Below are 24,414 nucleotides of genomic sequence, written 5' to 3'. Positions count from 1 at the left end.
TCAACATGCACTCTTCTTATCTTTGTGCTAAGCTTTCACCTCATCCCGCCGCTCTTGCTGATTGCAGGCTGCGTTGCGTTGATCCTATATAGTTCACTGCTCAGTTTTGCTCGGTTGTCTTATTCTGAGATTCACTCAATACTGTTACACCGCGTGTCTTTCTGCATGTCTCTGTCCCTGTCTCTTGGTATCTTTGACTCCTTCTGTCTGTCTCTTTGTCTCTTTCTGTCTCTCCGCCTCTTTGTTTCTCTCTGCCTCTGTCTGCCTCTCTCTGTGCGTATCTCTCTCCATCTCTGTCTCCGTTTTTTTTTTCTCTCTCTCTCTCTCTCTCCATTTCTCTCTCTTTTTTTAAATGCATGAATTGCTCCCACATTGGGCTGACAGGCCGTAGCCTAACAGAAAGCTGGCGCGTACAAGCTGTGATGCAGCACTCGGTGTCACAATGTTATACCCTCCCCACCTCCCATAGCATGGCTACCTATCTGAAAACATAGCCGAAGACTCTACTATCTCTAGCCGCTGCAAAATGTACAAACCTGTATAGTAAACGCAGCCCCATACCGGGGGCTCCTTGCAGTAAATATTGCCGTAACATAAGCGTAAAACAAAACGTAATCTGGATATTGATGCAGATATCAGATACTCAGCATGCAGGTATGATAACCACGTCGTAGCCGTTCCCTCAAGTTGCTCATGGTGTCACCATGGTCACATCCAGTATTCGTTGAGCTCTCGTCATGTCCTTTCCTGAGCGTAGATCTTCAGCAGCCATTCCCTCGCGTTTCAGTCGATGTACATACACCGCATCATTCCGTTGCTCTACTCCTGAGTCAAGCGCCCGTCCTCGGTCGCCTCCTTTTCTGGTCCTTCGTGACCCAGCTTGAGACTCTTCAGGTGAACCGTGACACGTCAGGTGGTTGGAGCGGCGGAAGTCAAACCATCCTCTGCTACCGTTCAGCATGCACAGGAGGACGGTGTTGTTGGATACGATGTTGTTCTTAGATCAAGACGGTTATTTTATACATGAATTGCGAGTGCACATTGCGCTGACAGTAAGGTGGCGCGTAACAGCTGCGATGCAGCACTCGCACTAGGCACAAAACTGACAAGGGTACTGAGCATTCAACGACCTTACAGCTAGTTCTCACACATCCACTTCAAGTGCGAAGCGACCAGCAACCTTTCCAACGAGGGGAGGGGAAAGGCCAAGAAGACGTGCAGTTCATATGTCTCTCTGCAACAAAGAATGTAGAACAAGGCCGTCGCACACACACACACACACGCACACACACACACACACACACACACACACACACACACACACACACACACACACACACACACACACACACACACACACACACACACACACACACACACACACACACACACACACACACACACACACACACACACACTACTACTACTACTACTACTATAGCATGACTGCCCATTGGGCAATGTCACCCCCGGAGGGGGCCAGAGTTTGGAGTGCACCGTCATTGGCAGGACTTCTGGTGCCTCGTCAAATCTTGCTGTCGTCGGAAACGTTTCGGGCAATGCATGCAGATCAGCGGCAGTGATTCCCTATCGGCTGCAGCAAGACGTTTTCCACGGTTGCAGTTATGGCGGTTAAAACCAGCCCGGGACTTGAAGCAGCGATTGCAGCGTTGACAATGCTGGAAGCAGCAACTAGCGAGAGACGCCGTCAATGCCGTATCTGCATGTTCAGGGAGTGCAGGCTGGCAGCGATGAACTGCAAGCCCACCCTTACTACGGAACCATCGGCAGCAACTGACGCACTGTGCTGAACCACGCTGTTGGTGGACTGGAAGTTGGCGCTCAGCCAAACACTTGTGCCGTGCCTTGTCTTGAGGACGAGAGAAAGCCCGGTTGCAAGATGAGCAGAGTACGGATTTCTCTACTGCCCGAGGAGGCTGAAAAACCAGAACCTGCTCTTGCCAAGCTGACCGGTCTTGTGCGCAATCAAACCAGTTTGGAATGGACTTCGTGTCAGTAGCCACAACGTCTCTCCACCTACGCCTGGGACCGCAGCCAACAAACGACCAAACAACAGCTACAATGGGACACGGTCCTCTGACATCCGAGCCACATGACCAAGCCACTCTAAACGACGATGGCGCATCTTAACAGAGAGTGGCACTGGGTCACCCCAGTGAGGACGTAACTGCGCAGACGTGATGCGATCGGATTGTTGCTGACTGCGAGGGATGGCTAATATTGTGCGAATGCAGCGATGATGGAAGGCATCCAAACGTCTACTATCAGCTTTCAAGGGCGTCCAGCACTCACTGCCGTACAGCAAAATGGACAAGACACAGGCCACGTATAGCTTTCGCTTACTGACTAATGACAGCGAGCGATCCGACAAGACTGGAAGAAGAGCTCCAAAGGCTTTGGAAGCCTCAGCTATGCGGCGACTGACGTCAGTAGAGGAGCGGACATCCGGTGTCACGACGGACCCCAGATAAATGAAGGATGGAACGTGCTCCACAGTATCACCGTTGACGTTCATATCGGCTCTATCAGGCATGTTGACTTGGCTACCTGCCACGAGAAATTTCGTTTTAGCAGCGTTGACGCAGAGGCCAAAGGAAGAAGCAACCGTGCAGAATGTTTCAAGGCACTTCTCAGCACCAGGGCGGTCTTCAGCGAGCAAGACCGCGTCATCTGCGTACTCAATGTCGTTGATGATTGCGGCAGTAGACTGGCGAGCGGGCTTAGAGAAAAGGTTGCCATTGATGCTAAATTGGATGAGGATGCCAGGTGGATGGTCGCTGTCCTGCATCACTTGTGCCCACCGCTCAAGCACAACACCGAAGTACAGATTAAAAAGTACTGGGGCCATCACACAGCCTTGACGAAGGCCATTGTTGACCGCAAACGACTCGGTAGTGCTGGCACCGACGCGCACAGCTGCCTGCATGCTCTCGTGGAACGATTGGATTAGATTGAGGAGCCCTTTAGGAATGCCTAGCCTCCCCAATGCTAGCCAGAGTGCTTGGCGTGGTACGGAATCATATGCTTTCTTCAAGTCTACGAAGACACAGAACAGCTTCTGACGGTGCTCGTACGATTTCTCGATGAGCTGGCGAATGGAAAATATGGCATCAGCGCAGCCGCGACCAGGGCGAAAGCCACACTGGGATTCTGGAAGTTCTTGTTCCGCGACAAGTTGGAGGCGGTCCTGAATGAGACGGCCACAAACCTTGCCAGCGACATCTAGGAGAGCAATGCCGCGCCAGTTGTTGCAGTTGGTCAAGTCACCCTTTTTGGGAATCGGGACGAGTTGGGCATCCCGCCAATCCTGGGGAACCGTTCCGTTGGTCCATGCAGTGTGAATAACATCAAGCAGAGCCTCAAGCAATGGTGTACCACCAGCTTTAAGCAGTTCAGGCGCAATTCCAGATGAGCCAGGAGCCTTGCAATTAGCCAGCTGGCGTATAGCCATAGTGAGGTCCTCTAGCAAGGGAAGTTGGCCGAGTTACTCATCAACTTCACGCTGCTCAATGTGGTCAAAGATGGTAGCATCGAAGGTGCTGCGAACGTTCAATAGACGGGCAAAATGCTGCAGCCAGCATTTCTCTTGCCCCTCCTGGGAGCTACAGATAACTCCGTCACTGTCACGGATGGATGGGATGGAGATAGGTGATAATCCCGAATAGCACTTCTGTATATCACGGATTGCAGACCATGCGTGCTTGCCACTAAACCGACTTGACTCAACCACATTAGCTTTACGTCCAATCCACTCACTCTTTGCATTACGCACGGCAGCTCTGCACTTGCCACGAGCCTCGACAAAGCGACGCCTGTCAGCGTCAGAACCAGAGGCGAGCCATTCACACACACACACACACACACACACGCACACACACACACACACACACACACACACACACACACACACACACACACACACACACACACACACACACACACACACACACACACACTCTCTCTCTCTCTATCTCTTTCTTCTCTTCTTCTCCCCCCCCCCCCATCCCATCTCTCGATAATTATTAGCTCCCCGTTTTCTTTCTACGCGTTCGCTGCGCAGTGAAGCCGAGACCCTAGGTCGGTGGAGCACATCAGACCCCGTCACCACGTCCACGATTCATGCCTGAGAGGCTGCACCACTGCTTTGCATGTCATAATTGGAAGCTGTGGCCTTAGTAAAAACGAAAAAACAAAAAAACAAAAAAAACAAAAACAAAAAACAGCCAGGGCGGCCTTGGCCGCCCCACTTTTTTGTTTTGTTTTTTTGAGCACACTGCAACAAAGCGCGCACGCGCGCCGTATGATCACAGCACAGCACAAACGTGGCAAATCCTTGTCCCCTATTGTGGTTTGTTGCGGAATCAAAAAAGTATTTCATTGCAGTTACGACTTCAACTGAAATGGCATCAAATGCCTAGAAATGCTTGCAATTGGCTTCAAATTTGGAATTTTTTCCCTGGGGATTGCAATGTTTGTCCCCGATCGTAGCGTCTTCTTGGTTTGTTGCAGAATCAAAAATCTTTCATTGTGGTAACACTGAAATGGCACCAAGTGCCCGGAAATGCTTGCATTTGGCTTCATTTTTTGAAATTTTTTCCCGGGGGACGACCCCGCACCCCCCTCCATGGCCGTCCAACCACCGAAGTTGGTGGGCTGATAAAATGTTACAAGATGGTGATGACAAGACTATAGTGTGTTTCAAAATTATAGACCTCTAGGCTATTTTTTTAAAGAGGTCGGAGACGGATAATTCTTTTCAAACAAAGGTGAGAATTAGATCGCTGATATCAACGCCAAACATACCCATCCAGTCAAAAATGGCACTTTTCATAAAGTAAGGTTGATAAGTATGGTGGTAAGGACACACCTGGCAATATGGCGGAAAATATACGCATGCCCACACATGCTGTCTAGGCTGCAAAGTTCAAGTGTGGCACAGAGCTCTCCTTCTCGCCACCAGCATCATCAGTTTGCGCCTGGCGCTTAGTCCTGCATTGAATGTCCGACGCAGCTATACTCATCTTGTTGTCCGTTACCAGTACAGGATCAGCTCCTTCAAAACCCAAAGGAGAACCTGAAGCCATCTCGACGCTGAACAAAGACACGCTGAGGCAAGATACAAACCTCGACTCGCTTGAGGCAAGCCGCCAGGAGAACGACAACTTTTGAGATGAAAGGCCTTCATTGCGTTTGTTTGAGTGCCAAGTTTCATCTTCCTTGATCACGGCACAAAGTTTTGAGTTATGTGTCATGATAGCTATGCGAACATCATAGATGCATGCTGGATTCCGGGATGTCCAACGTAGGACATCGCCAGGCCTGATAATTGATGACCCCTGGCACTGCACTGAGTCTTAGTTATTGACTTTCTGGATGACATGGAGCAGGGCCATCGCGCTTTTGACGTGGCCAGCTGTCTTTGATGATACAGTACGGGACAAGTACGGGATAGCGCCAGGCATGCCAATGCCGTCAGGCACAAACAAGCAAACACAATTAAAGCTGTGCGGGCCCTGGCTAACGCTTGGCGTTACTAAAGTAACGTTGCATAGCTATGGGAATAATCAAGGCAATTTGGATCTGGCCGCCAATCTCGGGCTCTCTCTATCTCTCCCTCTGTCTCTGTCTGTCTGTCTGTCTTCTTCTCTCTGTCTGTCTCTGTCTGTCTCTGTCTGTCTCTGTCTGTCTCTGTCTGTCTCTGTCTGTCTCTGTCTGTCTCTGTCTGTCTCTGTCTGTCGCTGTCTGTCTCTGTCTGTCTCTGTCTGTCTCTGACTGTCTCTGTCTGTCTCTGTCTGTCTCTGTCTGTCTCTGTCTGTCTCTGTCTGTCTATGCCTGTCTATGCCTGTCTATGCCTGTCTCTGCCTGTCTCTGTCTGTCTCTGTCTCTGTCTCTGTCTCTGTCTCTGTCTCTCTATCTCTCTATCTCTCTATCTCTCTCTCTCTCTCTCTCTCTCTCTCTCTCTCTCTCTCTCTCTCTCTCTCTCTCTCTCTCTCTCTCTCTCTCTCTCTCTCTCTCTCTCTCTCTCTCTCTCTCTCTCTCTCTCTCTCTCTCTCTCTCTCTTGGTCTCCTCGACCTTGCGCCATGATCCGTCAATATGTACAATGTAGCTAAAACATGTATCACGTGAGACATACGTCGCCGGTAGACTGCATGTTGCTACCCATGGCATACCCAGTATGTGGAGAGTGCGTACAGAAAGAACGCAGTGCAGAGAGGTCTACTATAATTCTAGCATATCAGCAGTTTACTGAAAGCGCATGAATGAAAGAGACCAAACATACAGTCACTACACCAAGAGTCATGCACATATCAGACATAGCTCGGCGGAACTACCACAATTGTGCTAGCAGGCCAAAAATGACACCTCGGAGGACTACAAAATATCACAAAACTCCCATATGTTTGATAGCAGCTGAGTCAAGCTTGATACTATGGGATTGGAAAGTACTCACAAAAGTCGAAGATCTAGAAGACTGTAGAGTAGTTTCGGTGGAAACTCCCGGAAAGTGTTGTGGTCCAAACCACTGGAAAAGACACCAAAAGACCAGAAACAATAAAATACATTTGACGAATGCCGAATACCTATTTACAGTTTACAAGGCTGTTTCGGAATTCCCTCCATTAACGTGCATACAAAGAGAGCTGCGCCAGCATAAGGAAACATGTAGAAAAGTGGAGGGATTAAATAGAATCTCTTCCCATTATGCAAACTGGCCACAGCACAACCGCATGCTGCATACTCCTCATGTTCAGGGATTGATTTACTTTGATTTTTTGCATAGCAGTCACTGCTACACAGTTTTACAATTAACTAGCAACTCCCAGTATTGGATAGCAGTTTTCCTTCATCGAAAGTTCACATGTATATCTGTACAATAGCAGGATTTTGTGCAGAAGAGGACAATAGCTGCCGTTGCTATTCGCTTTTCCAAACGAACGATTGACCTGAATATTTTACGGTATGGTTTTCGCTTGGGCTTGTTACATGTTCAGCGTCCATCCGACTTCGAGTTCTTCACAACACAATGTCCTTCAACAGGGCAGTTCCACTGATTCCTTCCACAAAGAAAGCTCAGGAAAGCGCTCAAACGACCGTGACACTTCGTTCAAAGCGCACAGAATTTTCGCTTTTCTCCTTTTCTTCATCAAAACGAATCGACACTCCTGGCGCGTCCGGTTCTTTTTCCCGCTTCTGGACGGTGATCAGATTCACTGACATGTTGGCTACATGAGACTAAGAATCATCTACTTCAACTGTGTCTTGTCGAACGGAAACAAACCGAATTGAGCTTGACAGTGAAAGAAGAAAGGAGAACTTCAGGGAAAGTCACCACCGTGTATAAAACTTTAACGACCGGTCGAGCAGTGCTATCATAATGTCAGTGGCTAGTGCAGTGTCCAAAATCAAACAGAGCGCGATCCGCGACCTGAGCAGTACAGACTAGTTGGTTGGAGTAGTAAAATACTAGTAAAATACTACTCCCTAGTCAGCAGTGTGTACAACAGTCGCATGCAAACTGCACACAAACAGTACAGAATGGTCTTTGTACATACTGGTATGCATGGACAGTCCATTGCAGTTTTGGGCGATAAAAAACGAAAAGCGAATCGCAGCCAGTGAATTTAGATTCGCAAACTGCGATGCGAACCGGGGTAAATCGTTCCCTGATGTTGTTGTTGTATTCCTTATTTTAGTGGTAAATCGATAAAAGGTTTAAAGAAATTAAACTGGACCTACTTGGGTAAGGCAATAGTGAGTGAAGGAGAGTGGTGGGGAGAAGTCGTGCAGGGAGAGAAAAGTACTAAATATGAGCGTCAATGGACCAGGTCTATAGTTAACTTTGCGATAATAACGGCTTATGGTGTTGGGCTTGAAAACTAAAAAGCTTGCAATGCATCTAATTTCCGGAGGCAGATCATTCCATAGCATAACATCTGCATGATTGTGTTGTGCGCTTGGCCGCGAGTGAGTAGAAATGGATGGCTGAAAAGGAGCAAGTTACTACTACTACTACCCCGCGTTATCGGGGATGGAACGGTGGAGAAGAAATGTTTAAATAGTCGGCTCGAGGCATCGTGAAGGCAGCGCCAGATAAAGCATAGTACGCGCTGCTGCACATGACACCTGAGGGGATAAATGGCAGTGCATGTGAGCAGCTCTGCCATAAGGGACCAAGGGGGAGCCTTACAAATCATAATTATATTTGTGGAGTAAAGAGTAAGTGGCATTATCACATATGCAGCCATCCGAGCACTTCCCCCGAGACCTATTAGGAACTTGTGAGGATATTGGATCGTGATTTCTTGCCTGCGCTTACCAATTGTCCCCAGTTTAGCGACAATGAACTTTCGTTTCTTGCCATGCCTGTGTGATTTGGGGACATTGCCATCCCAAGGGCCGCTGATGAGAGTATCCTGCAGTCGGAGGCGTCGGTTATTGCTTTGGCACCAGTTGTTGCTATGTTTGCTTCCAATGGAGGCTGCCTCAGTGCTTTTCTTTCGACCCGCAGTGAATATGTCTAGTGCCTCTAATAATAACTCAGTATCGACAAAAACTCCGGCGGCCATTTGAAAATAATCTAGAACGTCCCCCTCTCCCCACTGCATTGTTTGTCCACATTCACAACACCATACTTAATAGCGAGGAAGCTGTTTCACTGATTGAGAGCTCCTCGGTGGATGTAGGTAATGAATAAAGCAATTAAAGGAATGAGTATATTTGTAAGGTAAAGTGGCCCAATTGCGCACTTCCTAAATAGAAAAGTGGCTTACCCAAAGAAGTTGAAGGTGTCAAAAGTTCTAAAGGTGATAACGACACATACAGTGCTGCTGGAACATGCTTACAGATGGCGCTAGAATATAGACAAGCGTGTGAAGCAGACAATCTATTAGAAATTCGCGATAACGTTGCCACGCATACATCCATAATGATAGATCGAACTTAATGGTCCCGTAGTGATGTGACGACGAGGTGAGAGAAAATGGAAGGCCAGACGAGGCGACGGTCCCAGAGGTCCATGGGGCATTCACTGCACTGCCCGCCCGTTGTGTGAGGTTCCTCCGCTGTCCCTCCTGCCATTGATGACAAAGTTGTTGTTGTAGGCGCACACCACTGATACACACCACCACTTTCTACGTGTGCCCCTACAACAACAACTTTGTAGAAAGTGCGTCACTTTGCCCTACAAATAAACTCATTCCTTTATCTTGGAAAATGTAGGCACAAGTTATGCGATCGAGTCCACGAACTGAACCAGATTTTGAACAGTCAGGCGACATCGTGCACGTCTGACTGTTCAAAATCTGGTTCAGTTGGTGGACTCAATCGCATAGCTTGTGCCCACAATTTTTCATGTTTCAATTTCTTCCTTGGCTCACCATCTGAGTTCTTAATTCCTTCATCTGCTATTCACTCGTTATCTACCTCCACTGAGGAGCTTGTAGCAGGTGTATTTAAACTTGGACTCTGTACTCACTATTCGTATTTCCTGCTCCTTCATCATAACAATGAGATTCCAAGAACTCCGCCACGGAGGCCCACGCAAATTGAACTACCATCAATGTTTGTAGTCCACTCTCTTCTTCGATTTTTTTCCTTTCTACACTGTGTTTTTTTTTGCTCGTTGTTTTCTTGTTCATGTTCACAGGTTACAAACACATGTGGTTCATAGGTTACGCATTGGTGCCAACCTGTTTGGCCCTACATTTTTCGGAACATTTTCTGTCGTAAATGTTCCATGTTTGCCGCTACGCTCTATAGGTCACTATACGAAAGTACGGTCACTATGGTGACCGTAATTGTAGATTTAAGCTAGCGAGATTCAGAGAAGCATTTTTGGGATGCGATGCTCGATACGATGCTCGATGCGATGCTCGATGCGATGCTCGATGCGATGCTCGATGCGATGCGGTGCTCGATGCGATGCTCGATGCGACGCACAACTGCCACAACTGGGCCATCGCAGAAGTTGAGCATGGCTCAATTTTGGCGACGGGACAAGTGATGTGGTGTACTAGTTGGGATGACAGTGGGAATGCACATCGAAAACCACTCACTCTCAGCGACCCGTTCTCTCTCAGTTTCAACAACCAGTCAACTCAGAAAATAACAAAACAACAAAGAGCCACAACAGCCCAAAAATGCTGAAGTGGCCATCTCAAATCCGGTACCATACACACAGGAACTGGGTTGTATACATACAGAATAAAGATGCTGCAAGCGGTGAAGCAGTGAGTGATGTAGCAAGAAGGACCCATGAGTGTAGGTGTGGTCCCCGGTAGCTCAATCGGTAGGACACTGTCCCGGAAAGACAGGAGTGCTGGGTTCGAATCCCGCTCATGGATCCTTCTTTTGCAACAGTGAGCACATAACGTACTCATGCTGGTCATGGCAACGGATGATAATTATTGCGCTCGATCCACATGATACGATCGTGGGCAGAGTACAAAAACGCACATTCAAAATGTACACGCATTGTGCAACAGAAGCAGCAGAAGAGAACGAAAATGAACACTTTGGGACCAGGCCAAACCTAGACATTTCCCCACTCCCTCATCGCAACGTGGAATCAGCTCCCACCTACCCTTCTGCAGTCTCCCCCTTCTCGCAGAGGTATGCACACGTTCAAGAAAAACGTCAACGACCACTTGCGGCGCAGCAAGTGGGAGTGGGCCACAGACAGGCTATGATCTCTGCCAACACACCAGCCTAATTATACTGACCGCACTCCAGCTCCCTTCTACCCCTCTTTGATCCCCTTCGCTCAGCCTTAAAATCCGATTATCAGTTCTCTCCATCTTCCTATGGTGCACTGCTTTTACTATTGTTTTGTCCTATCTCAATCTCAAATTATCCCCATTATCGTTTGCAAAGCCGGTGCTTCCCTCTTGGATGCACATGTTTCTTTTCTCCTATGTATCGGCGCACAGGAGTAACGATGATTCCGAGACCTTTGGTCGGAGGAGTTACTTTTGCCCCGCCCCCACTTCCATCCAATATGCCACCGCCCCCGCTGTGCAGCATCTGATGGTACTGTGGTATTCAGTAAAAAAAAGAAAGAAAAAAAAAGGCGCTGACAGGTTTTTCACTCCAAAGGCAGCTCACAACACGTGCCACACCTACTGATGGCACTTGGGTCTTTTCCCTCCCCCAGGGGGCCCAACCACGGTCAGTTTCTGGACCCTACCAGAAGTGAAAGAAAGTGATTAATTCTTTGAAAGGATCGGGAGAACGTCAAATTCAAAGTATCAGGCAGGGAAGTGAACTGCTTGAAAAGAGAAAAAAATTGCCAGACCCACCAGGACTCGAACTCCAAAGGCAGCTCACAACACGTGCCACACCTACTGATGGCACTTGGGTCTTTTCCCTCCCCCAGGGGGCCCAACCACGGTCAGTTTCTGGACCCTACCAGAAGTGAAAGAAAGTGATTAATTCTTTGAAAGGATCGGGAGAACGTCAAATTCAAAGTATCAGGCAGGGAAGTGAACTGCTTGAAAAGAGAAAAAAATTGCCAGACCCACCAGGACTCGAACCCGGGACCTTGCTTGTCATGAGCAATGCTCTAACCACTGAGCTATGGGACCAGGCCGAAACTAGAAGGCACTGACAAGTTTTCACTCCAAAGGCAGCTCACAACACGTGCCACACATACTGATGGAACTTGTGTTGTTTTCCCTCCCCCAGGGGTGAAATGTAATTGTTCTCTCTCTCTCTCTGCGGTGCATGCGTCTTCAAGACTTGCTACAGTTGAGTGTTGGTACGTCGTTTTCTTACATTTACGTAATTAGTTCCGTTCCTTGCTGCATTCCACGATACTGTAGAAGTCTACGTAGCGTCCAAGCAACTCCACCCTGTCACTCTTTGTTCTGCTTCTTTCTATTGTTATTATTATGACTTCCCTTGATCGTTTGTTTGAACTGTTCTCTTCGAAGATTTCAATTTACTTTACTGCATGCGCCCTGCGCCTTGTTCTGGCCGCGGCTCGTCGCTGCGGGCGCAGGCTTCATGCAGTCCATGCGTGGTACTGTAATGTGCTCTGTATTCAGCGTATACAGTGTACGACGCTGAGAGGGTCGTTTGTGCGCAGGCGTCATACTTCTGCCTCATCTTTCTTTCTCTCTAGCATTGGAAGCGGCGGTTTGGGATTGCCGAGGTCTTCCGGTGGTGTCGTTCGGTTTTTCTTTCGGTTGCTCTCGTAATACAAGGTTATTTTACTCCTATGAATGTATTCTAACTTCTTCTACACCTAAGTGCGTGTTCCAGTTGGCTGGTCTGTGCATGACAGCGTGGGAAACCGGAGTAGGGGAATTAGTCTACAGGGGACAACCCACGCGGTCAGTTTCTGGACCCTACCAGAAGTGAAAAAGTGTTATTTTTCGTTGGCCGAGCGTAGCGAATGAAACGAAAAATGCATTTTTTGCCAGCATTTTCACCATAGTTACGGCACCAGGATTGTGTCAGCTGTTTTTTGTCAGTGTTCTCAAACTTTTCTCTTCATTGTGGTCTTTCTCTTTTCGTTGTAGTTTGCATTTTTGTCCATCCGTGGAAGAGCTTGACTATGCCACAAACGAGAAGTCAAAACCCGCTGGCAAGCGTTTCGCTTGCACCCTGGTTCAAACCACAGTTCCACCCAGAACTCTGGTTGACGACGTTGCCAGCGTATCCGTGCTGGCAACGTCGAGGAGCAAGAACCTGCTCCGGATCCCGTCATGGTGGATTCCCCGGAGGTTGTCGGCTCCCCGCCAGCTTGGTTCGCACAGGTCTTCGGACAGCTGTCAGAGGAGATCCAGGACATAAAGAGAGAGACGAGGGTTGCGCGGGCTGAGCTGGCAGCCTCCAAGTCGAACCAGGTCACGTTGAAGCAAGCTGGCCCGCCAAAAAATTTGACGTAAATCAAACTGTGCTCGATGGCGTGGGGGGGGGGGGGGAGCGCTCACTCAACTGGCATCAGGTCATGACGCGGCTGCATACCTAGCAAAAGTAAGGCTACCCTGACCCTCCGCCAGAAGCATCTCCGGATTGCGGACGCTTACGATTGGAAAACAGTCAAAGTTTATGAAAACGGTGTGCTGGGTGACGGGATGGCAGGTGACAAGAGGATTGCTGAGGCGGCTGCCACAGCACGGCGGATTCCAGCACGTCCCAATAGCACGCGGGAGCATGTGCAGCGGAATTTTCGCACCCCAAGCCAGCAGTATATGTCTAGGCCGCCTGCAGAGTTCGGCTAAAGAAACACTGGCTTCGGGGCGTTCAGAGACAGAGGCAGAGTTCTGGGCTCTGCGGGAGTCACTTGCTATCCCTGTGGACAGGTGGGCCACATGGCCAGAGTACACCCTAGCCAGCAGCGTGGTCCATGGCAAGACCAACCGCGATTTGGTGGAGCAGCCAATGGGCAATTCGGCAGCCCCAGCATGTTCAGTGCCTCACCAGCGGCAGCCTCCAAAGGTCATCTGTAATTCCCCTTCTGTTTTCTCCCATGCTGAGTTTGTGTCCTCCTATATACGGGATTTGTGTTTGTCGGGTGCCGTTGAGGAAGCCCCACTGGCCAGCTTAGTCATTCCCCAGTTATTTCAGTCCGAGTGCTTTATGTTCACATTTGACTTGAAAGATGGGTATCACCATATCTCGGTGGCCGAAGCTCATAGGAAATACCTTGATTTTTCTTGGCCTCTTGATGGCACTGTGCGTTATTTCCGGTTTGCTGCTTTACCGTTTGGTCTAAAACCAGCCCCGGGTGTGTTCACTAAGGTCCTGCGACCACTTGTCGCCCACTGGCGCAGAAAGGGTCTCAGAATCTTAATGTTTTTAGATGACGGTACGGGCGCTGCATCTTCGCTAGTGGCAGCCCGACAGATGGTTGACATTGTCCGGGCAGACCTAACATGTGCGGGTTGGTTGGTAAATGAAACGCTCGGTCACATGGTTGACAGTACAGAGAACTGGATCCATTTTTCCCCAACCAGGGTTGACAGATTACTAGCGATTCTTGAGCGGCTGAATGGTTCATCTGAGCAGATTCCGGTACGTTACCTGGCGAGACTGGCGGAATCTCTTGTATCGATGTGGATGGCACTCGGTAGCATCTCGCGTCTCCAAACTCGTTCACTACACGCACTGGTCGCTGATGTTTCTGCCGAGTCTTGGGACGCCTACGCAAGTATTACGCCATTGGTGAAGGCAGAGATTTCATTTTGGCGGCAACATTTTCAGAGTTTCCATGGGCAGCCCATCTGGCCCTGCAAGCTGCTCATCATGTCTCTGACGTGGTCAGATTCCAGCGACACAGGCTGGGGTGGGTTCTGTCTACATGATGGTGTTGCCGTTGCCCGAGGCAAATGGCCATTTCACTCTAGTGCCAGGACCAGTAGGTCCACTTTGCGGGAACTCCTCGCAATCCGGTACACTTTGGTCTCACTTCGCACTCACATTGCACAGCGCCAGATCTGCATCAACACTGACAACCAGAATGTAGTCAGGATCCTGTGCAACGGTAGCGGCAAGGTTGAGTTGCAGGAACCAGCCGTTGCTATATTTCTGTTTTACACCACGATTAAGGCATGTCTGTTTGCGCAGTGGGTCCTGAGGGACCTCAATGTTACAGCGGATTACTTGTCGAGAATCATTGACAATGATGACTGGCAGTTGGAGCCATTTTTATTTTGCCATTTTAACGCCAAACGGGGCCCTTTGACAGTGGATCGCTTTGCAAGCCACCTATCAGCTCAACTACCCCTCTTCAACTCAAAGTGGTGGTCACCAGGGTGCGAAGCTGTGGACTGTTTCACCCAAGCCTGGGAAGGCGAGGTCAACTGGTGTCTACCACCACCGGCGCTGCTGGGTGACCATTATGCGTTCCTCGCCAATGTACCATGCAGTGGCATTCCTGTTCTGGCCGCTGGCCCAGTGGTGGCCTGTGTGGATGCCGGAAAATGGCCCTCGTTATTTCGCTCTGGACTCGGAAACCGTGTCCCTGCCGTTTGGTACTTGCCAGCATGTGTCCAAACCAACATGCCTGTTTGGCCCAGACCCGCCGCCTTTCCAATTTGTCTTCATCCAGGTCTGCTCGATGACGTCATGCCGGGCGCATAACCCATGAACGTTGGCCATCTCGAACACTGACCCTTTCTGTCTGACACGTCCATAGAATCAATTTTGCCACAGGATGGTATGCTGTGCCATCTTAGTCTTCTACTTCCTCCTCTTCATTAAAATTGTCGCTTCCCAGAGCAATTTTTCGAATCTCTTTTGTCCACTCAAAGGGCAAAGAAATCAGCTAGAAATTGAGGCAGAGCATTGTCCACGGACCAAGCTTTAGTTTGTGGCCCACCGCTTCGCTGCACTTGCAGCTAAGGTCGATGTCTTCATCAGAGTTTGAGGCAGACCCTTCAGCACTCAACAATACGCTGAACAAGACGCGCATTCAAATTCAGGCCAAGAAACTTTGTTTTCAAGCGATCCATGCCCCCAAGTGGCAGGCGATGAAGGCAAGCTGGCATTTTTCAAGTACACTGTAACGACCTTCCAGCGGGAAAGGGTAAGCAGTTCCGCACCTTCTTTCCTTGGCAAACGCTTCGCTAATTTTGTTGGTGTTTTCAGACCTGCTACCTTCGCAGCAACGTGCGCCACAAGTAGCGCATTTTAGGAATTTGAGACCACTTTGTTCTTGCCATTGTCAACTTCAGCATTTCGTATTCAGAAGAGATACCAGGATTCTTCTACCCGAGCTTGCAGTCTTGATAAATGCCCGAGCGAACGATGTGGGACGGCACAAACTCCAGAAAACGAAATGCGCTCTGGGGCGAAATAGTGCGGAGCGCGATGAATTTGCTTCGTGAGGAAGAGAGCTCCGACAAAGTCCGAGACCGCCACGACTTCAGTGACAAGTAGACATTGCCCAGGAAGGGTCGCACCAGTGTTCGAACACAGAAAACAGCGATTACGACAGTCTGACTAAGACGAGCCAAGTCACAAATATTGCGATGTGCGAAGCGACAATTTTAATGACGCGGAGGAAGTAGTAGCATGCTGCACATTCTTGCTTCTACCTTAATTGGTCTGTCTAGTATCATCTGCCGTTTCTTGTTCCTTGGTCTGTTTTGTTCCCTATTTTTTGTTTTTGTTTTGTTGTTAGCTTTCCCTGGCCTTGGATGAGGCATAGTTATTGGATTTTTCTTTTCTTGGAAAGTAATGGTGTAGATTTATATGGGCTAGGCTTGATCATATGCGCAAATGAGTGCTAGCAGAGTGCTGTCACTACAGTCTATGGAGGTCATGCATCTTTGTATGAGGCTCCCTGGGAGCAAAGATGTGGAACACTTGGTGATCTGCATGCCTATGGGAGGCAGAGCGGGAGCTCCCTGGGAGCGTGTAAGTCATTTCCACCTGATGGGCAGGTTGTGCATTTGTTTTCCCACGGGGACAATGTGCGACGGACACAGGGTTATCTGCATGCCAATGAGAGGCAGGCCTGGAGCTCCCTGGGAGCGGGTTGGTCATCTCCACTTGGTGGATAGGTTATGCATGTGCTTGCCCAAGGGGACAATGTGCTACGGGATGCTGTTGTCTGCGGGATCGGGTTTGTTTGTGGCTCGGAAGCCTACGAAATGAGCTGCTATCATGCATGGGACCCGTTTATTGTGGCCATTGATGAGGACCCATGGTTTTTGTTGTTTGTTTGCTGACTGGTTGCGTGTTTCTGTCTTTTGTTGCATCTCTGTGTCTCATACTTGTCAGGCCCGTCCGCGTTCTGGGACGAGATGGTCGCTGTGACACAACCGTCCATGAAACCTCTGGCGGACCTGCTAAGGACAGTGATTTGGAAGGATGTTGCTAGCTCCACTGCAACTGCGTACCAGCGCGCGTTACACCGATGGGAAAAGTGGGCCGTACCGTGTCAAGTGTTGTCATTCCCAGCGGCACCCACCAGCGTGTGCTTATACATCATCAAGTTATTGCAGTCGTAGTGTACCATGGGGCCAATAAATCATTTTGTGACGGCATTACACTGGGTGCATTGTAAGGCGGATTGCCAGGACCCGACACAACATGGCGTGGTGAGACAATTGCTCACTGCTGCAAGACGTCTTTGTGCCCGACCAATCAATCGCCGCTCATCCTTGAGGTCGGTGGTGTTCAACAAGGTCGTCGCCACACTGGCTATCCCTACCGCCCCGTTGCATGACTGGCAAACCGCAGCGTTGTTTGTCCTCGGCTTCACTGCTCTGCTTTGCTGGGACAATTTCCAACGCCTCACGTCTCAGGATGTCTCCATTTGCGGCATGCATATGTCCCTCCACCTGCGACAACGCAAGAATGACCAGTTGCGCCAGGGTGATGTGGTCATGGTGAGGCGGCTGGAGCAGGAGGCTACTACACCATGTCCTGCGTCCATCATAGAGGGCTTCTTGGAGAGAGCACGGCATGTGCCCATTCAACCTCTCTTTGTCAAGGTCCCCGCAGCAACCCACCAGTCACGTCTGTGGGGAAAGATGACATACGCCCCGGGCGCGCGAATTGATCCACACAGCTCTCGCCCGCGTAGGTGAAGACCCAAAGGGTATGTCACGCACAGTCTCCGCTCGAGGGGAGCGACGGCAGCGGCCAATGCTGGCGTGCCAGAGCGCCTTCTTCAGCGGCAAGGGGGTTGGAAGTCATCCACATGTAAGAACATGTATGTGGAGGCTGTTCCCTCAAGGACATGCTGTCAGTGTCTCGCGCTATACTGCACCAGTGACTATCGGGTCGTCTATCCTTTCCGTCATGAGTGAACAAAGACCACACTACTACTGTGATCTGTATCTCTCTGTTGTGTGTGGGTGTGTCTGCGGTGTACGCAGAGGCCAGCTAGCTGGCAAAAGTGGTATTTTCGATGGCTGAGCGTAGCGAATGGAACGAAAAATGTATTTTTGCCAGCATTTTCACCATGGTTACGGCACCAGGATTGCGTCAGCTGGTTTTTTGTCAGTGTTCTCGAACTTTTCTCTTCATCGTGGTCCTTCTCTTTTCGTTGTAGTTTCCCACCCGCCCTTCCCTTTATTCTCACTTCTGGATAGGTCCTGCAAGCTACGTTTTGTTCATTTATCTTATGGGGTTATTCTAACCGGTTTTTCCTCAGGGTTGTGCCTCCGCCGGGGTCCTGAGGTTTTTTCCACCAGCTTCAGGCTGGCTAATTATCCTGCGGCCCCATTCACCACAGTGGTTCACTTTTGCATCATGTTGGTCTGGTACATCCGTGTACATGTACATGTGTGAGGTGGCATGCCCTTCTTCTTGCTCATGTATACCGTAACCACGCTAAGCTCTTCCATCTTCCACCGTGAGTAAAGAAAGACCACACTACTATCGTGAGTGCACAAAGACCACACAACTAGAGTGAACAAAGACCACACTACTACTGTGATCTGTATCTTTCTGTTGTGTGTGGGTGTGTCTGCGGTGTACGCAGAGGCCAGCTAGCTGGCAAAAAGTGATTATTTTTTTGAAAGGATTGGGAGAACGTCAAATTCAAAGTATCAGGCGGGGAAGGGAACGGCCTGAAAAGAGAAAAACCAGGACTCGAACTCGGGACCTTGCTTGTCATGAGCAATGCTCTAACCACTGAGCTATGGGACCAGGCCGAACCTAGAAGGCACGGACAAGAGCTGCATTTGGAGTGAAAAACTTGTCAGCGCCTTCTAGGTTCGGCCTGGTCCCAAAGCTCAGTGGTTAGAGCATTGCTCATGACAAGCAAGGTCCCGAGTTCGAGTCCTGGTGGGTCTAGAATTTGTTTCTCTTTTCAGGCAGTTCACTCCCCCACTGATACTTTGAATTTGACGTTCTCCCAATCCTTTCAAAAAAAAATTCACAGTTCGCGTGAGACTCGGCTGGAAGCCGGGCTTTCCGCAACCGTAGGAACGCCACCACCCTTCAAGGATCAAGGCGCAGATGCAGCTCCTAAAGCGGTTGGAGGTGAGTAGATCAGCTCACCAGCAAGTGGTCAAAGACCGAAAATCCCATTCACTGCATCCATGTTTTCCTCGTGCCAGGCCATGAGTTCCCAATTAACTGTGGGTCGCAGCACGGCTGGAAAAAATCCTTCCGCTTCCAAGCAGGACTTGAACCTGGTAGAGGGGACGGTTTCAAATAGGACATAGATTGCAAACCGGAACGGACTCAATATTCACTTTCTCTCTTGGTATTTTGATTAGAAAACATATGTCACGGTGAGACTACGATGTGTTATACTCCGAGCCAAAATTTCATGGCTCTGCGATGACCAGAAGCGCCATACCAAGCAGGTGAGTTTTTGACGTGTTGCTTCGCACTGCGACTTGAGTTTTACGACTTTCGAAAAATCAACTTCTTGTCGCAGGTAAACAGCGGCTCGCCTCTCGCCAATAAAGCACCGCATACCAATGAAAACTAATGGAAGCACACACAAGGCTTATTGTTACTCTGTACTGGCCGTCGTGGAGCGATAGCAATTACCTAATTTCAGACCCAGAGTGAATTTGACGTGCACTCTAAAACGTGTCCGGTTTGGAGCCACCTCTGATTTGAACTTTTTTGAAGCGAAAAATTGGGCAACTTGGAGGCAATGGGTCAACACAAAGGAGTGGCTCAGTTCGATTGACTCTGGCCCCAGAGCAAACTTCAACATGCCAGTTTCCTTCCACAAACATATTTCGAGTGAAAAATCAACGCTGATGATCGGTTTGGGTCTATACAAATTTGGCTGTCAAAGCGTCCCGGTATCGAGCTGTCCCCTCTACCCTCTGTTTCTCAATCATGATCTTAGACCATCCCACTATGCCTGCCTGAGTTTCAAAAAATAAATAATATTAACTGGTTTGAGGGAAAGAGACAAGCGGGAAAAGTCTGAAGAGGAATTTGCCTGTTACCACCAGGACTTGAACCAGGGATCCTCGCTTTTAGCCAGCGATGCTCTAACCACTGAGCTATGGTATAGTTGTCATCCCAGCAGAGACCGTTCCACATTTTCTTCAGGTTTCGTAACTCTCACTTCCTGTGAATCCACACAGGCGGGTGGGATGCAGCCCTCACTGTACCCACACACTTCACGTACAAACTAGCACGCAGGAGCCCCAAGTCATAAAATGGCCCAACTTCTGCGAAAACCAGGCTTAGGGTGAAAATCATTTTTTTGAGAAAAATGATGTTTTGTAAAAAGGTTGTGTCGCGTCGACGCTCGAGTGCAGTGAAGTGGAACCAAAGAGAATCTCGCTTGTTTGAAGAAGTAGCAGTCATGGCAGGAAGGGTTTCAGCAGTCAGGGAAGTCAAAGGGCTTCCGGTAGAATATTCCCTGCTACTCCTCTAGTCACAACGAAGAGTTTTTGAGCTGATCGAACGGATTCCATCTCCTTCACTCAGGAATGTCGAAATTTCTGCGCTAGCTGCTGCTTGCGGAAAATGGTGAAGAAACCGTCTCCAGTTAGAGTCGTGATGGCGATAGCGCGGAGAACCTGGACGACATCGATCCAGCCAATCGAAGTTTGGAGATACTAGCTGTTTCTGGGCCTCACGCAAAGGGAACACGCGCAGCAGAGCTCATACGTTTGCAGCAAGTTCACGAGGAAAAAGGCTTGAAGCGCAGTGTGAAAACTGTTTTGAATTGAAGTCCTTGGCGATGAAGTGCTACTGAATGCCAGGCGAATGAGCGAGCAGATCGAGAGGCTTCCACTCGAGACTTTCCTCGCTGGACAGCTAGCTGCCAGGGATTGTACGGCGTGCCGAGATAATCGCGAGATTTCACTTGCTGGTCAGCACCAAGCAGACACTGCAGCACGCCAGCACACTATGCGCATACTATGAACAGTGGAACAGTTTGAAAGGCCGTGTTCTTTCTGGTTTCTGAACAGTTGTACTAGATTTACCCTTCAAAAGGTGCCATCTCGACTGGAGTCGGGTTTCCTTGTGGTGTGTAGCGCCAGAGCATGCCAGTACATGTATTCAGCCCCAGAATGTGCTGAGTGAGGAGCAAACAAAACATGCAGAACTGTGCATGGCGGCTACAGCCTGCAGCACCAAGAGGCCACAACAGGCCTGCCCCCACATGCCTACCTTGTCATGTCACCCAAACAAAAATCATCCATGTCTCTTCCTTCACTCTGGTGGATCTCTCTTCATTTCTTTCCTGTGATAACAATTTTGTGTTTTTTTTGGATTTTTTAACACAATACCCTGGTGTGTTTGAGATACTTTTAATACCACCATGAGTCGACACACACCTGTAATATTTTGTTTCCTGACCTCCCATGCCCAGTAGAAGCTGAAAATAGGAAAAAGTCATTTTGTGAAATTTCACCCTAAGCCTGGTTTTCGCAGATTCTGGGCCAAATGTTAACTGGTTTGAGGGAAAGAGACAAACGGGAAAAGTCTGAAGAAAAATTGACTGTCACCACCAGGACTCGAACCAGGGACCTTCGCTTGAGGCCAGCGATGCTCTAACCACTGAGCTATGGTGTAGTCGTCATCTCAGAAGAATAATTATAATACTCATAAAAAGGACACACTTCAGGCTCATTACAAACATCTTGAAAGTTTTGTCTTCACAAGTATACTTTCAAGCCTTCTCGTCAGGTGAAATACAGGCAAGGGAAAAGGAACAGGAACAGTGGATTAAATACAGTAAGAAGGTGGTAAAACAGCGCAAAAAAAAGAAGATAGCTAAAATAAACAGCGAAAATTGCAATAATGACACAAAGGTACAAATGCGAGAAAACTCAATAAGCGTGACATGTAGTGCGACAACAAGAGACAACCACTGGACATACATGTAACTAACGAGGTTTTGACGACCTACCTAACAGCCTAAGTGTGAATTTGATTTGTTTCTGCTTGTAAAGGTTGGGTTTCTTTGTGTGGATGTATACGGCTTCCAAAACATTCAGCAATCTAGCACTGCGTACACGTGACACATTTGTGTCATTATTGCAATTTTCGCTGTTTACTTTAGCTATCTTCTTTTTTTTGCGCTGTTTTACCACCTTCTTACTGTATTTAATCCACTGTTCCTGTTCCTTTTCCCTTGCCTGTATTTCACCTGACGAGAAGGCTTGAAAGTATACTTGTGAAGACAAAAACTTTCAAGATGTTTGTAATGAGCCTGAAGTGTGTCCTTTTTATGTCGCAGTAATGTAGTTAGTGTGTGTTAGCATCCACCGATCACACTGCCATGTTTGCATCTGCCGCGCACCGCTGCATCGGTGCATTGTGCACTGCACTCACACTGCCAGCGCATAGATTCGGGCACGCTTGGCCTGACGTCACACAACTGCTTCCTTTGAACTTTTGCTCACTGCACTCACACTAGTACACTGCCAGCGCATGGATTCGGGCGCGCTTAGCCTGACGTCGTACAACTGCTTCCTTTGAACTTTCTCTTTCTTTCTTGCTGTTGGCTTCACTTCAAAGACTAGTCTAATTAGTGGTGACTTTTAGCTTGTGCCAGCACCAAATTTTCACCCTCCATCCCTCCCATTTTATCATCTTGCTAATGGTACTATGGAACATTTCTATCGCTCCTAACTGGTCACTTGCTTCGCTAGTTGCGGCTCTTCACGAGCCAGTTGTTGCCAATTGCATTGGCTTTGCCTTGCAACCCCATTGTGGCACAATGTGGGTTTATTGCGGCTCCTCGCGAGCCAGTTGCTGCCAGTGGCCTGGCATTGCTTTCCAGCTCTTCGAGCTTTTGCATTACAAGACCAGTTACTCGAAGCAGCACACTATCTCCAAAACAATTCCTTGTTGCCTTGGGCTGAGTATGAGTGTGTGAGGGATATGGTGCTAATGAGTATTATCGCATTTTTATCTCAGAGGAAACTGTTTACCTATTTTAATAATTACAATAATAATAATAATTCAAGAAACTAACTCTCCTCCTCCATGCGCTCTAAAGCCGACCATTGCTACCCTCGGTAGCCATTACCGGTACTCACACCAATAACTTCAAACAACGAAGGGGTCACGGGTAAAACATTTCCTTCTGACAGCTGTTTCGGCTATCAAAGGCTCGTCAGAGAAGGTGATACTGATAATTATTGTAATTGACATGGCATGCTGATATTATACGGTGTAATTATTATGGGCGCAAGAAAGAAACTAGGCAAGGCACTGAGAAGTTCCAAGAATATTCTCAAAGCCCTTGGTTCTAGGAAAACAGCAGGTGAGACACTGTATTCGTCCAATCACAAGCTGCTAACATTTTGCATGGCTCGATAATGCAGCACAGATACAGACTACGAGCGTGTAAATTCGTAACTGATCATGGAAAGGAAAAGAGTTTTGGCAGGCAACTAAACAAGAATACTGATATAAAATAATTATTATGAATACTGAACGCCCTCATGCTCACGTGAATGGTCGCAGCTCGACACCACAGCCCGAGCCCATGCATCACAGGACAGCATGCACGTACCACGACGTCTGTCCCCGCAGAGTCCCCTCAGGCGTTCTCTCGAGCTACAGACCTCCGCTGGCCGTTACATCACGCCCGCTGTGTGGACCGACCGGTTCTGCCAGCGCTCGACAGCGACACATTCTGCTTGCTGCCATTGACCGTCGGGACAAACCAAGCCTAGCGGCGGACAGAAATGGGAGTCCCAACTAGGGAATTCACCCGCTGTCACCACCGCTCCTCTCCCGAATCGTCGCGACGGGCCTTTGCCATGCTCCTCACGGTATTGACGCCGCTCCCTTCCCTCTCTCCCACTACGGTACAGTTCGTACGGTGCACATACGAATATCAATAAACTGTTGAACGGTACCTTTCGGCTGTTGAATAATACAAGAAACTAACTATCCTCCTCCATGCGCTCTAAAGCCGACCCCTTCGTTGTTTGAAGTTATTGGTGTGAGTACCGGTAATGGCTACCGAAGGTAGCAATGGTCAGCTTTAGAGCGCATGGAGGAGGAGAGTTTGTTTCTTGTATTATTCAACAGCCGAAAGGTACCGTTCAACAGTTTATTAATAATAATAATTTTCAAACGAATTGGGAGAACTTCAAATACAAAGGATCAGTTGGGGAAGTGAACTGCGTGAAAAGAGAACAAACCACCAGACCCACCAGGACTCGAACCAGGTGCCCTGCTGGTCTTGAGCAATGCTCTAACCACTGAGCTATGGGACCAGGCAGTTCACTTCCCCAACTGATCCTTTGTATTTGAAGTTCTCCCAATCCGTTCAAAAATTAATCACTTCTATTTCACTTCTGGTAGGGTCCAGAAACTGACCGTGGTTGGTCCCCTGGGGGAGGGACAAAGACCCAAGTGCCATCAGTATATGTAGCACGTGTTGTGAGCTGCCTTTGGAGTGAAAAACTTGTCAGCGCCTTCTAGGTTCAGCCTGGTCCCATAGCCCAATTGCTAGAGCATTGCTCATAAGGCCACACCAAGTT

General features: G+C 48.8%; 1 protein-coding gene across 1 annotated transcript in view; it reads right to left on the bottom strand.

Moving 5' to 3' along the window:
- The window catches only part of LOC135828487 (signal peptide, CUB and EGF-like domain-containing protein 3), a 126,738-nt gene that overhangs the window by 38,709 nt on the left and 63,615 nt on the right, over positions 1-24,414 (bottom strand). The window contains exon 5 of the mRNA XM_065340931.1: positions 6,474-6,545. Within this exon, the coding sequence (XP_065197003.1) occupies positions 6,474-6,545 (72 nt within the window). The remainder of the gene's footprint in view (positions 1-6,473; positions 6,546-24,414) is intronic.

Source organism: Sycon ciliatum, chromosome 12 (assembly GCF_964019385.1).
Source record: "Sycon ciliatum chromosome 12, ocSycCili1.1, whole genome shotgun sequence".
NCBI classification, from domain to species: Eukaryota; Metazoa; Porifera; class Calcarea; order Leucosolenida; family Sycettidae; genus Sycon; species Sycon ciliatum.
The sequence above is the reverse complement of the archived record's forward strand: the minus strand, read 5'-3'. Positions and strand labels throughout refer to the sequence as shown.